At 44.7% G+C, this 13312-nt stretch overlaps 1 protein-coding gene across 10 annotated transcripts in view; it reads left to right on the top strand.

The window, feature by feature from the left end:
- LOC102450231 (protein mono-ADP-ribosyltransferase PARP12-like) overlaps nt 1-13312 on the top strand; it is a 39762-nt gene that overhangs the window by 14449 nt on the left and 12001 nt on the right. For 8 of the 10 annotated variants that reach the window (XR_012896470.1, XR_012896469.1, XM_075900893.1 and 5 more), the window contains 6 exons: nt 3494-3595; nt 7048-7171; nt 8597-8765; nt 9343-9390; nt 12126-12246; nt 13153-13249. Coding sequence is in view for 8 of the 10 variants with exons in the window: in XM_075900893.1 (XP_075757008.1) it covers nt 3494-3595; nt 7048-7171; nt 8597-8765; nt 9343-9390; nt 12126-12246; nt 13153-13249 (661 nt within the window). In the remaining 2 variants the exon portion in view is untranslated. The remainder of the gene's footprint in view (nt 1-3493; nt 3596-7047; nt 7172-8596; nt 8766-9342; nt 9391-12125; nt 12247-13152; nt 13250-13312) is intronic. The other 2 variants (XM_075900901.1, XM_075900927.1) reach the window with 1 other exon arrangement.

Below are 13312 nucleotides of genomic sequence, written 5' to 3'. Positions count from 1 at the left end.
CACACTGATTGCATGACTATTTTGAACTCCTTTATATTTAAAAAAAATGGTGGCCCACATTTACAAACCCCCCTCCCCCCCAGAAATTCCTGCATACGGGCCTGTCCTGGCTTCCTAACTGTTCCCTGGGCAGGCTGCGTGGTGGCTGCCCAAAGCTGGAGCCGGGCTGTGGTGCGACCGCTCATGGGGCTGGAGCCCCCTGCATCTCTTCCCCCCTCCCATACCTCTCTTTTGCCCCTCAGAGCCCTCTGCCCCCCAATGCTCTGCCCTCCCTCCCCATTCCCACATGTCACTGCACCACCCCTAGCACCTCACTCTCTGCAAACCCAGAGCACTGGCAGCAGCTTCCCTCTGCCCCAGGTGGGGACACACAGCTAGCCCCATGAAGGGTAGCCTGGGGCAGTCCCTGCCCTGCACATAGGCTGACCAGGGAGTAGTGCTCCCTGGGAGGAGGTGCACGTCTCACCTTCTCCCCACGAGGTGGGGGGGACGACACGCTATCTGGTGTAGTAAGTTGAGGGTTGGTAACATGGAGTCAGCAGGCCTGAATAAAGGCCTGTAACATAAAAACAGCAACAGGCCTGGAATCTAGTGAGCAAGACTTTGGTTCAGTAACACGGCAGCCAAGAAAGAGGTCCTATTGATAACTGTGTGATTGTGTAAGTTAGGTCAAGCATGGAAGGACATAAGGAGGCACCGGGTACAGACTGTGAGCCAGAGGGGAGTAGCAGAACATCTCAATAAGAAATGTCTTGGTACCAACTGATTCCTCAAAAACTAACGTACATACCGACCTAGGTTCAGGACCGGGTCGAAGTTAACAGCATGAAGGATAGTAAGTGAGCTCCCCTTCTGCAAGGGGAGGGGTGGTAACTAGGTAACAGAGGGTGGCAGCCTGGTAGGTAAGAAGTGATGTAACTTTTGTACATGTCTATAAAAGGGCACTGCAGAGGGTGAGCGCCAACCAACCCTAGTTGCGGGGGTGCTTTATGCACATTTGTATGTGGGGGCGTTATTAATGCTTACAGAATGCACAGTGACTTAGTGTTGAGACTTTCTGCTAACAACTGTTAATGCATAGCATTTGGCAATACACCTGCTCGACTGGTTTCATCCTTGCCTGAATCTATCATTTCTGGGGGTTCTCGGAGATCTACTGCATTGACCCAAGTGCACGGGGTTTAACTCTTTAGATAAAGGGAGCACATGCATGCATGCAGCCAAAAGTTTATCAGCACCAACGGAGTAGAGGACCTGTCAGGAACTCACCAGGACAACCCCAAAACCCTGACTGATGACACCTGGGAGAGTCTCTTGGGGAGCCATGCAACTCGTGGGTGCCATGGTGGCGCACATCCAAACAAACGCACATGACCTCATTGTTTGCACACAAGACACAACTCACTCCAATCATGAATGGAAAAGCTTAGAACATAAGAATGGCCACACTGGGTCAGCCCATCCTGCCCATTGGCCACTGTCGGCAGACAAAGGTTCATACAGTCCAGTATCCTGTCTGCTGATGGTCGACAATGCCAGATGTCCCAGAGGAGGTGAACACAACAGGTAATCATCACATGAGTCCTCTTCTGTCATCCATTTCCAGGCAAACAGAGGCTAAGGAAACCATTCTTACTCATTCTGGCTAATAGCCACTGATGGACCTAACCTCCATGAATTTATTTAGCTCTTTTTTAAACTCTGTTAAAGTCCTAGTCTTCACAACATCCTCTGGCAAGGAGTTCCACAGGTTGATTGTGAACTGTGTGAAGAAAAACTTCCTTTATTTGTTTTAAACTTGCTACCGATTAGTTTCATTTGGTGATCCCTAGTTCTTATATTATGGGAACAAGTAAATAACTTTTCCTTATTCACTTTTTCAAAACTAGTCATGATTTTATAGACCTCTGTCATATCTTTTATCATATCCTACATTTTATAGACCTATATCATGCGCAAGCAGTGTTCTTTGTAAGCTGAGTGCTTGGACAGCCTCCCCAGGAGACGTTCAGGTGCCTTCCTGCTGATTGGCAGAGTGCCCACAGCTGACTACTGCCAGTAGCATGTGTTTCTATTGGTGGCGTGCATCCACACATTCCTTGGTGTATATAACAAAATTTATTCCACTCAAAGATAGAAAATCTTAGAGGGAACATTTCTCCCATGTAGTACAAGGCACAGGTATTCATGTTGACACATTCCAGAAGGTTAGCACAGGCTTACCCCAACATAGTTATAGCATAAACACACTCCTTGAAGATGATAAAGGGATGCATTGATCCTGCTTAAAATAAGGATGAAAGGGTAATGGGTGGGAAAGTACAAGGTGTGGGCTGGTAATAGGGATGTAAATACCCCTTTAAAACGTTAACTGGTTAAACAATTAAAATGATGTCATGTAACTGGAATCCAGAAATCCCGTAGTGGGTGGGTGGGGGGGGGGGGGGGAGGTGGCTCCTCCAGCCCAGCCCAGCCCTCCATCAGTGACAGGGCTGCTCTGGCTGGCCGGGAGTGCTCCAGCCCACCTACGTCACCAAGTAATCAGTAAGCATCATCCAGTAAGGGTAATGCTTACCAGGAAATTAGTTACATCCTCAGCTGGTAACTAATCATATCAGAAGTTTAATATGTAACTTGTTTGTATTAATGTATAAAAGAGAAATCATGTTAGGGTCACTAGCATTTTGTGTGCGTGTGTGTGTGCGTGCGTGCGTTCGTTTGTTCGTTCTCCCCTCATGCTGTCCCAGTCCTGTGCAGGTAGTTGGTTTAGCAGACCTCAGGAGTACCACCCAGAAAGACCACAGGCTTGGTTCAGTGGTGAAGGCACTGACAATAAACATGGCCAAATGAGGGACAGACCTAGTATCCTAGATGAGCTACAGGTACACTAACACTTGTATGCCCACAGTGTTACCAGGTCGGTGAGCAACAGGAGTCTCTGCTGTCCCCGAGGTTGGACAAACATGCCCTTCCTATGATTTTCTCTTCTATACATTGACACAAATGAGTTACATATGAATACCCAGTGCCTCATACTTCTTAGCAGAACTTGGGTTTTAGCAATGTCATTGCCAACTACTGGACAGTGAACTTGTAGGCATCTGCTTTGACAATGGGCTTACATTGCAGCAAGGGAGGTTTAGGTTGGACATTAGAAAAAACTTCCTAACTGTTAGAGTGGTTAAACACTGGAATAAATTGCCTAGGGAGGTTGTGGAATTTCCATCACGAGCTATTTAAGAGCAGGTTGGATAGACATCTATCAGGGATGATCTTTGTGGTGCTTGGTCCTGCTGTGTGGGCAAGGGACTGGACTTGATGACCTCTTGAGGTCCCTTCTAGTTCTAGTATTCTCTGTTTCTATGGCCTGACTTTGGTTCAGAGCATGGCCTGACTTTGTTGCCTATCAGACAGAACCGAGACTCAGACCCATCTGTTTTTTTTCCTCTTGCAAGGTGATTTGTTGTTGTGATCTAAAATGTTCTTTCTACAGGTATTAAAGCGGTTCCTTCTACTAAAGTTCCTGTGCGCAAAGACATTGAAAAACGTGATGAGATATGCCTGTACTATATCTGGAGGCACTGCATACATAAAGGTAAGTCTGACTAATAGTGTTCTCCATTAAATGTCAACAGGAACTACCCAGTGCAGACTATGCATCTCTGACTAGAAATGGGAAACTTTCATATCTTAATCACTGGCTTAACATTGATAGTAATGATTCTCCATCCCATATCTGATGCCCTCAGGGTGGCTTGGCCCAAAACAAGGACTAAAAGCTGTCACAATGGTGATACGATTCAGAGGAAAAGCCAAAGGCTGAACAGACAAACACGGATGTGTCCTGAGATGGGCCCTCCCAATTAGAGCCGGGTCATGCTGGTGTGGCTGGAGGGCCAGGGGAACTGCTTGCATGTTTCTGTGTCTAGAGTAGATTGGTCTCCAGAACTGTTAAACCTAATACTTTTGGTGAGTGAAGTAAGAAAGAAAAAACATCTTTTTAACAGATTTTTTTTTGAGGGTTGCAGGTATCTAAAACTTTGATCTTAATGATTTTTAAAAATCTCGTGTTCCTAATTAATACTAGGGATCTGAATGACTGGTCGACTATCCAATAAGCAAATGCTTATCGGATAGTCGACACACTTGTTGACTAGTCGCTTCCCCTCCCCCCTACCCCGCCCCAGATGCCTCTATCAGAAAGAGGCAGCAAGGAGGGTGAGGAGAAGAGGGGTGCTTCAAAGCAGCAGCGCCACGTGAAGCCTGCACCATGCGGCGCTGCTGCTTTGAAATGCTGCGAGGAGCATGGCACCAGCAAGGGACTGCAGAAGTCCCCCGTTGGCCCAGTGCTCCCGCAGTGCTTTCGCCTTTGAAGTGTAGCAACAGTGTTGGGACTGTTGCTACACTTCAAAGGCGAAGGAACCCTTATTGACTAATCGAATAATCGATGCACATTGCATCGACTGTTCGATTAGCCCATTAATCTAAATTTAACATCTCTAATTAATACAGGGAATATTAGATTGCATTAAGGCTAGATCTTTCCTTTGTGGTAGAGTTCTGGCTTTTATGAATCAAAAGTAGCAAGTACTAGGTGTGTTGCTTATTGTTTTGTAGGATGAAACCTTATTTGCAAGCTCTTTGAAACATGCATCTGTCTACATACTCTGAAGCCATGTGTTAATTTGTTCTGGGGCATCTACTGTTCATTTCGTTAGTCTCTAAGGGTATGTCTACACTACCCTCCTAGTTCAAACTAGGAGGGTAATGTAGGCATACCGCACTTGCAAATGAAGCCCGGGATTTGAATTTCCCGGGCTTCATTTGCATAAGCGGGGAGCCGCCATTTTTAAAACCCCGCTGGTTCGAACCCCGTGCAGCGCGGCTACACGGGGCACGAACTAGGTAGTTCGAACTAGACTTCCTAGTTCGAACTACCGTTACTTCTCATTTCACGAGGAGTAACGGTAGTTCGAACTAGGAAGCCTAGTTCGAACTACCTAGTTCGTGCCCCGTGTAGCCGCGCTGCACGGGGTTCGAACCAGCGGGGTTTTAAAAATGGCGGCGCCCCGCTTATGCAAATGAAGCCCAGGAAATTCAAATCCCGGGCTTCATTTGCAAGTGCGGTATGCCTACATTACCCCAGCGGGGTAGTGTAGACATACCCTAAGGTGCTGTGGGACCATTCTTTTTTTTAAATAGTTTTTTCTGTTAGACTAACATGGCTATCCCTCTGAGCGTGAGTTGGTGACATACACAAGGTGAAAGTTTCAAACCGGGGGATTCTATACATTCCCCAGATAAACTGTATAAGCCTTAATAGATGCCCAAAGGAAAATTCAACCTTCCCAAGGATAGAACATGTTAGCGGGAACACTACCGAGCAGTCTTGGATGAGGGAATTTATCGAACTAAGGCAGATCCCCTGCCACAAGCTCCCTCAGTCTGCCACTCTCCCAACCACTGACTCCTTCAGCCACGCTGCCAACCAGGCAATGTGGTTGCCCCAGCCCCACTGCCAGCATTGCAGCATGTAACCCCGGCTCCGATGCTGTGGCACCAGCCCTACCGCTGGATGTCTTGTGGCTCCGGCTGAGCTGCCCTAGTCCCAGCCAGGTTGCCGCAAGAGCACCAGTCCGGCTGCCATCCAGCAGACTGCTGGGTTGCCCTGGACCCGCTGCCACAGTGCTGCTACCACTGCCAGGCTGCAAAGGCTCTGGCCCCACTTTCACCAGCCTTGCCATGCGTAGGGCTCTCTCCTGCTGGCCCTCCTGCCCTGGAGCTCTGTCACTCAGAAACATCCATGATCCAGCTGGTTTAGGGAGGTGCAACCAGTATATACAATCTCCCTACTCTGTGATTTCCAGTCCATGCGACTGACAAAGCAGTTTTTACCCACTAAAGCTTATGCCCAAATCAATCTGTTAATCTTTAAGGTGCCTCAAAACTCTGTTTTTAAAGAGTGACTTGACCCTGATGCACTCTGCAGCATCTCAAGGCCAATGCAAGTGCTGGCTAAAGGAAGGAACTCAGCTTCACTCTGCCTCTGTCCGAAGTGTGAGATAAAATAATAGCTTGATATAAATACAGAGGAGACAGAACTGAATGGAGAGTTTCCTCTGGCTAGGGCTCAGATTCAATGGCTATTTGGGGCAGGGATCATCTTCTTTTTTCTGTATTTGTGCAGTGCCTACTGCCACAGAGGGGACCTAGTCCATAACTGGGACTTTAGGCACTGCAGCTATTACAAATAATAATAATAATAATAATGAATCTTTCCTCACTCCTGCTCTGGCTGCTTGATGGACATGGAAGTCTTGCCAGTCCTGTACGCAGGGACGCATATGGACCTCCCCCTCCTTAGTCCACTGAGGGAACATGATGGCCCAAAGACAGCAGGAGGAAGCCCTACAGCTCTGTCCAGCCCCCACACTTTGCCTGCAGAACAATTTGGCTTCCTCTGTACTTTATACCCTGTAGCGTTGCAGTTCTGTATTGCTTTGGGCCGTGCCTTCAGCATGTTCCCCTTTCTGGTCCTGAAACTCTTTTTTTAAGAGACTGAGGGAGCAACAAAACTGCACACATAGCACATGGGTTTCCCTGGTGAAATCTGTTTGTTTAACCTTGTGTGAGAAATTACATACTCTCTCCCTGCGGTGTTTTGGGGCTGAGCTGATAAATGCTGAGTCATATCTACCTGTTACAGTGATAAACAGTAGTGCTCTCACGCATGCCTGTGTTGGTTGTCAGGGCTGTATCTAAGCAAAGAAAGTTGTGTGAACTATGACTTACAATCAACAATATAAAGAGCTTACAGCGCTTTACTGGGTAGAAGGGGCATGTTTCAACTCTTGCTTCAGTTTCACTCCAATCTAGCTCTGACTTCAGTGGCCTAACTTTGATTTACCCTGATGCAAATGAGAGCAGAATCAAACTAAGGGAATAAAAACGCATTGCAGGATTTACCACTAGGTTCATTTCAGTGTCTTGCCATCAGTCTGTTCTAAGGTTGTGTGAACTCTTTAGCATATTTGGTTTTTTTTGCAGATAACTGCAGGATGATTCATTATTCTCTGCCTTATCGATGGCAGACATTTAATGGAGTCAACTGGATTGATCTTCCCAGAATGGAGGTAGTCGAAAAGGCTTATTGTGACCCCCAAAACGACAGGTATAGCGACGCTTAAAACCTCTGTGCTGGCTCTGGTAAAGGCACTGCATAGCTCTGTGGTAGCACAAGGGCAGCCTAGCTCAGTTTCTGGTTAACTCCTTACCTCAAGAGAATTTGGGACATTAATGCTTGATGCCCATAGACAAGACTTCTCCCAAAAGCCGTTTGATGACCTCTGAAGCTTCTGTTCAAGCCTTCTCAGTAACATAAATTGTTGCTGAATGGGGTCTCTGAGAATATACAGAGACAACCTGAGTGTGCACAGGAAACGAGAGAAAGGTTAGACAGAAGAAGGCTTCATGTTCTTGGAGTAAGTGGAAGAACCCATAGAGTTCTGTGCTGCAGTTGAGATTATATAGGGTAATGAAATGTGTAGCATTTGGTTCACAGACTGGGTGTGTAATAAAATAGAATTTATAAAGCAGTTATTTGTAATAACTCTTCAGAGCCTGTGGATTGTGTAAGTCAATACAAGCTTTATAGTTGTCAATCCTTTATACGGCCAATGTTTGGAACTTGCCTTGAGGAATCTTGTATGAAGTCCTCCATTGTGAAGGATGGGCACATCGTGGTGGATCTTATTCATCCAAGCTATAGGATGCAATGGGAGCATCCTTTATGGTCACCCTCTTTCGTATTCATTCCTTCTGTGACAGACCCAGCACTTGGATCTTGGGGCTCTGGGGCTCTCTGAAGCCCAGGATTGGCAAAAATAAGATTTGTTTGAGAGTTCTTGCCTACCCAAGAACAAAGACATTTGGTTCTGTTTCTGTAATACCTGTTCTCAGGCAGCATAGCACAGGATCAGGGCTTTTATCCATCTGCATCTGGCAGGGCACTTGGCTTGAGCCAGCCCAGGCTTATTTTAAGTCAAATTCCAAAGCTTTACAAGGATTAAAATCAGGCACATTCAAAGTGCAGCATAATGCAGCCTATAGAGTCCACACATGTGGCCATTTCCTCTATAACTGCAACATGAGAAGAATGCTGATCAACTGCAGGTTTTTATTGCTGATTAACTGCAACGTGACACAATTTATACTCTTCTAGTAAGAGGCAAACAACTACTGGCATCATGTGCATTTGTGAGTCATTACAAAAAACATCAATAAATAAATTAGGGCTAGCCAATAAACTTTTCTAGACAGTCAGCAGTGATGCTTCTGGCGTCATGTAGTTTGCATGCTCTGTGTTAGAGATATGGACAGGGTTAGTTTTTATCTGGTGTTCAGTTCTCAGTCCCAAGAATCTGAAACTCTTAAATCAGAGCATGTTTGTGTGGGGCAATTTTCTTGAGCAAACTTAACTTAGAAGCAGTGCTGCCAGTTCTGCCTCTAATGTATAAATTTGGAAGCTCTTTCAGCTGGTGATCAGAGAGGATAAGTAAGTTAGCACTGGTGTCATTTTCTGAATTTCTGTCTCTAGCGTAGCAGACCAGAACATCAATTTCAAGTCACTTTCCTCTACTTCTACTTTGTTTCGACGTCTCTCCACACCTTCATCGGTTACAAAGCCCTCCAAATTCATACTGACAACAAAATGGATTTGGTACTGGAAAAATGATCTAGGCAAGTGGATTGAATATGGGAAACAGGTGAGCACCTTGTAATGTCCATGCCCTCTGAACCATCTCTGGAGAGATGTCACAAATACAGTTTCCTCTCCTGGATAGTAACCTATAGATCTTACTTATTTATTTGCTTTTTGATTAATTAAGCCAACGAGCCCCTTCCCATTGCTTAATTAGTAAATAAAACAGCCTGAGCACCGACTGTACGTGGGTATTTATTTCTGGCAAAGCAAGCACTATAAGCTGTTCTAGGTGCCCCCTCAAAAGAGCACCTGATAATCTTGTACCAGTTTCTCTCTCCCTTCCTAAAATAACATGAGAAAAGCTAAGACTTGCTTAGATTTCTTAGCCTCTTGGATACAGCAGGCCTAGTGATGGAAAATCATACTCAAGATTTATAGGGCATTCCAGGAGAATGCCTTTCCAATAGCATTATGCATAAGAAAACTGTGATAACATTATTAAGGTTGCAAAGTCAAGCACTCCAAAACTGAGAGATGCCAGAATGAAAGTTGCCTGTGCAACCTTAATTTGGCTCCCTTGTGTATATGCACTGATACAATCTTTAACAACATGATCACATTTTATTTTTTTCCCATAGGACTTCAGCCTTAGAGAGAGATCAGGATGGATGTTGATCAATGAAGGGGTAGTTATTCAATATTTATTTATACCCTCTTCATTCAGTTGTGAGGCAAGGCTTTATTTACTGCCCACCGTCCAAACCTGGCACTTAATAAAGAGTTCTACATTTTCTCCTTGGCTTTTCTGTGGCTGTCATGACTATAGTATGTGAATGCTTCATAACATCCATGAATTAATCTTCACAAGACCCCGATGAGATGAAGGGATACTATTATCCTTATTTTACAAACCGGGAGCTGAGGCACAGAGCGCTTAAAACTAAAACTGTCAAGTGCCCACTGATCTTAATACTGGCATTTCGTTTTTAATGTGCAGTTTTGCAGCCTGAACATTCTCTTAATGTAAACTTCTGTGTGCACTTTCTTATTAAGAAAAAAAAAGATAGAGAAGCAAATTGACAAAAGAGAAATTTCATCATATGAAACAATTTTGACCCTGTCATAGGAACTATCTATCCCAGGCTGGTTTATCAGCCAAAGTATTAGCAAAGCCACTGCCTGCTAGCTCAGCTGGAAGTGATTGGCAGCCCACAGAAGCTGTGAGGTTAAAAGGGCAGCAAGGTGAGGTTAAAAGGGCTGCAAGGTAAGTGGGCAAGGCAGCTGCCTGAGAGGATCCTTCCTGCAGAATGAGAAGCTGCCAGACAAACCAATGGTCTAAAGGGGGCAGAAGGCTGTCAGGATTACAGAAGGGCTGGTTCTCATTGTTCCAAACAAGGATCCCGAGCTGGAAACAAGGCAGGCGTAGGTTCCCCTTTCTACCTTGGCCAGCAACTTTTAGAGAAGTTGTTCCTAAACCCAGGATACCTGAGGCTCATTAGCCCCTATTGGAGCCAAAGAATTTCTGCCGTCTCATTGTCCTAATCGGGACAAAGGTTATTGAAGCCCTGAACAGGGGGATTGATTCTCAGTAAGGACTTGACAAATGCAGAATTGGGTTTGGTAGCATAAGAGGGAAGGAGCCTTGGAGGTATAGCTCCTTGTCCTATCACGAGATGCTTACTCCCCCCACGTTTCTGACTCCCATGTGGATCATCAGCAGGGTTGGAGATAATGGAGCCACTGGCAGCAGTAGTAGGCTGTTATCCTTATAAGTGGACCATCCTATAGGAGGCGATGAAAGAGCCACTTTGTCAATGGATTATTTATGCATTTTCTAGATGACAAAGAAACATTGGGATTTGGGGGTCCTGAGTTCTGTTCCAGGTTGTGGAAAGGAGTATGTCCTTGTCCTCCTCAGTCTGTCTCCTAGTATATTTCTCACACCTATTTCTGCCTGCTGTGCTCTTCTACATCATACCCTGTCCCTGCTTTCGCTTTTGCATGTGATACAGGCTGCCTCCTCTTCCTCCCTGGTACCTGGGCACCAGCAGTGGAGCACTGAGAGCACAGAAGAAAGTCTTTCTGGTCTCTGTTCATGTGTCTGACACGAAAGTTGGCCCCAAATGTCTGATAGGAAGATTTGCAGGAAAAGCTCTCTGAGCCCCTGTAGTGCTGAGCTGGAGCATGCTCTGCTTGGACAGAATGTTTGAAGAAGTTAGATGCCAGACTCCTTACAAGCTTCTGTGGAGCATGTGAGCTTGTGAAAATAGCAATATTCAAAGGCTTATCAACTTAGCCAAATTCATGTGGATTGTAACCAGGACAACAAAAGGCGCCTGTCTGATCCCAGGGAAGTCCCCCAATTTGCCAAAATTTCAAGGGTCTGCTCCCAAAGAATGAGGGCTGGAGAGCTTCTCAGCAAAATGATTGCAAGAAAGTTTTAAATAATGGCAATTGTTTTCTCTTGGTCTAATCTTAGCTAAAACTTTTCAAAATAATTTAGCCTGCATTGGACTCCCAGCATGGGAAAGTTCCGCCTGAATAGTTAAAGTTTAGCAAAGTTATAAGCAACTGTAATGGTGTCACAGCCAGCTGCCAGTCTACTAGAGAGATCCCTGCATGAGCAGCTATAGCCTGGCATAGGAAGAGAAACGCTCTCCCAGCCTGTTCACAACCAGTAACATTTTGAACGCCACCGGGTGCCTACATTTCCAGTTGAAGTCAATGGGAGCTGCAGATTAGATGACAGGTGGGGCATTTGGAACCTTGGATGGCATGAAAAGCAATTTGAATCTTGGGGAAGTCAGTGATCAGTGGTTAAGTGGTTCAATTTTACATTGGACTTGACATCATTAGATTTCAAAGATAATGCCCCATGGAGATGAATGAGGCATTTCTCATGTCCAGCAGTGTTTGGGTGGGTTTCTTTATTGTACAGAATTTTTGAGAGGCACAGGAGGGTAATGACACCCTTTCCTTATACGGCACTTTGAGATCGATGCATTGTAGGCATTGTAACTGCCAAGGATTATGATCATTATTTATTTTTGTCTTGGTCTCATTCTCCACCAAGCACCTTTAGCTTCTTGCTGTGCCCAGAGCAAAGTTTCTGACCCTGTGTACCTCCTTCAAAGTCTCTGCCTCAGTCTTCCAAAGCTGACCTCCATCCCTCCACCATATTTTCCCACTCTCAGTCCTTCACTGTGTTAGACCTGATATAGATATGTCCAGGGATCTGTCCGTTTATTTACCTGTATAGGACCAGGCCCACTTATCATATATAAGCACTATAATATTTTACTAGCAGAGGTCAGAAATCATGGCTCGCATTTATCAACGAATGAAATTGGCAGCTGTGCAACAACTTTTGTCCTTCCCGATGGGCTTAAACTTGCTGTCTTTCCACCCTTCCATTCTATAGGATGGGCTGCGTGACGCTTCTGCGCTAACTTCTGATGACTTGGAGAATTTATTTCTGGCGGCTCCAAATGACACGGTGCAATTTCAAGCTGGATCCCAAAATTATGAGATCAGTTTTAAAGGTACTGTAGCCCTTTAATTCAAATTGAGCACAATGCATTATAGCTTATATTTAGTCTAATAGCTGTCACATGCCATATTGCAGTGCTTTTCCACAAGATGGCCTGTGAAAGCTACTAGACTATATAGAAGTGTACAGAGGGAAAACCCTGTAATAGGTTTGGCTGTAGAGTTTTATGAAGAAAGAAAACGAGTTCACCTGTGCAATATCTTTTGGGGGGAGAAGCCTGCAATCTGTAAAGTAGTGAAGGTATTAAGTAAGTGAACACACACTAACATATTCCTTCTCCACTTCACAGATTGCAGGTTTCTTTCCCCAAACAGTATTGAAGTAGAGAAGGAATATGTCAGTGTGTGTTCACTTACTTAATACCTTCTCTACTTTACAGATTGCAGGTTTCTCTCCTCAGATGATATTGCACAGGTGAACTGGGTTTTTTTCTTCTTCATAAAACTATACAGCTACTAGACTACATATAAACTATCGTGCATTGTTCAGTTTACAGATCCCTGGCAAATTAATGACAGAATAGAACAAGGCAGGAATTGGACAAAGAGGGCAGGATAAGATAAAGGGGGAAAGACGGCTTTTCTCTTCGGTTTTTTGTTTTGCTATGACTATTATTTTGTTTAAGATGGCCGTGGTTGTAGAAGAGTTTACAGGGATGCTGAAAAAACACGTCTGCTTTTCCAAAACTTTTTTCAGAAAAACAGACACATTCCTTGGACGCAGCAGTATCCCGGAAAAGTTCCGCAGTGTGGATATAGTCTTAGTAGTTGCTAAACAGACAAAAAGTTCAACTGTCAGATTCCATCAGCAGATGAATGTTTATTTCCTCTTGCAGTAGAGAGAGAGAGAGAGAAACATACATATAAATTTTAAAATAAAATACATTTTCTCTTTCAAGAAATGGTGCAGAAAAATATCCACTATCAGACTCAAAGAGAAGTCCGCAGGCGACCAAAGTTTGTGTCCTCTGAAGATGTGAAAAAGATGAAGAAAGGGTACTCAACAATGCATTCATATTTATGTTTTTTTCACCATCACATGAAATACCCCTATATGCA

This window comes from Pelodiscus sinensis, chromosome 1 (assembly GCF_049634645.1).
Source record: "Pelodiscus sinensis isolate JC-2024 chromosome 1, ASM4963464v1, whole genome shotgun sequence".
NCBI classification, from domain to species: Eukaryota; Metazoa; Chordata; order Testudines; family Trionychidae; genus Pelodiscus; species Pelodiscus sinensis.
Note: the sequence above shows the minus strand (reverse complement) of the source record. Positions and strands in the feature narration are given on the sequence as shown.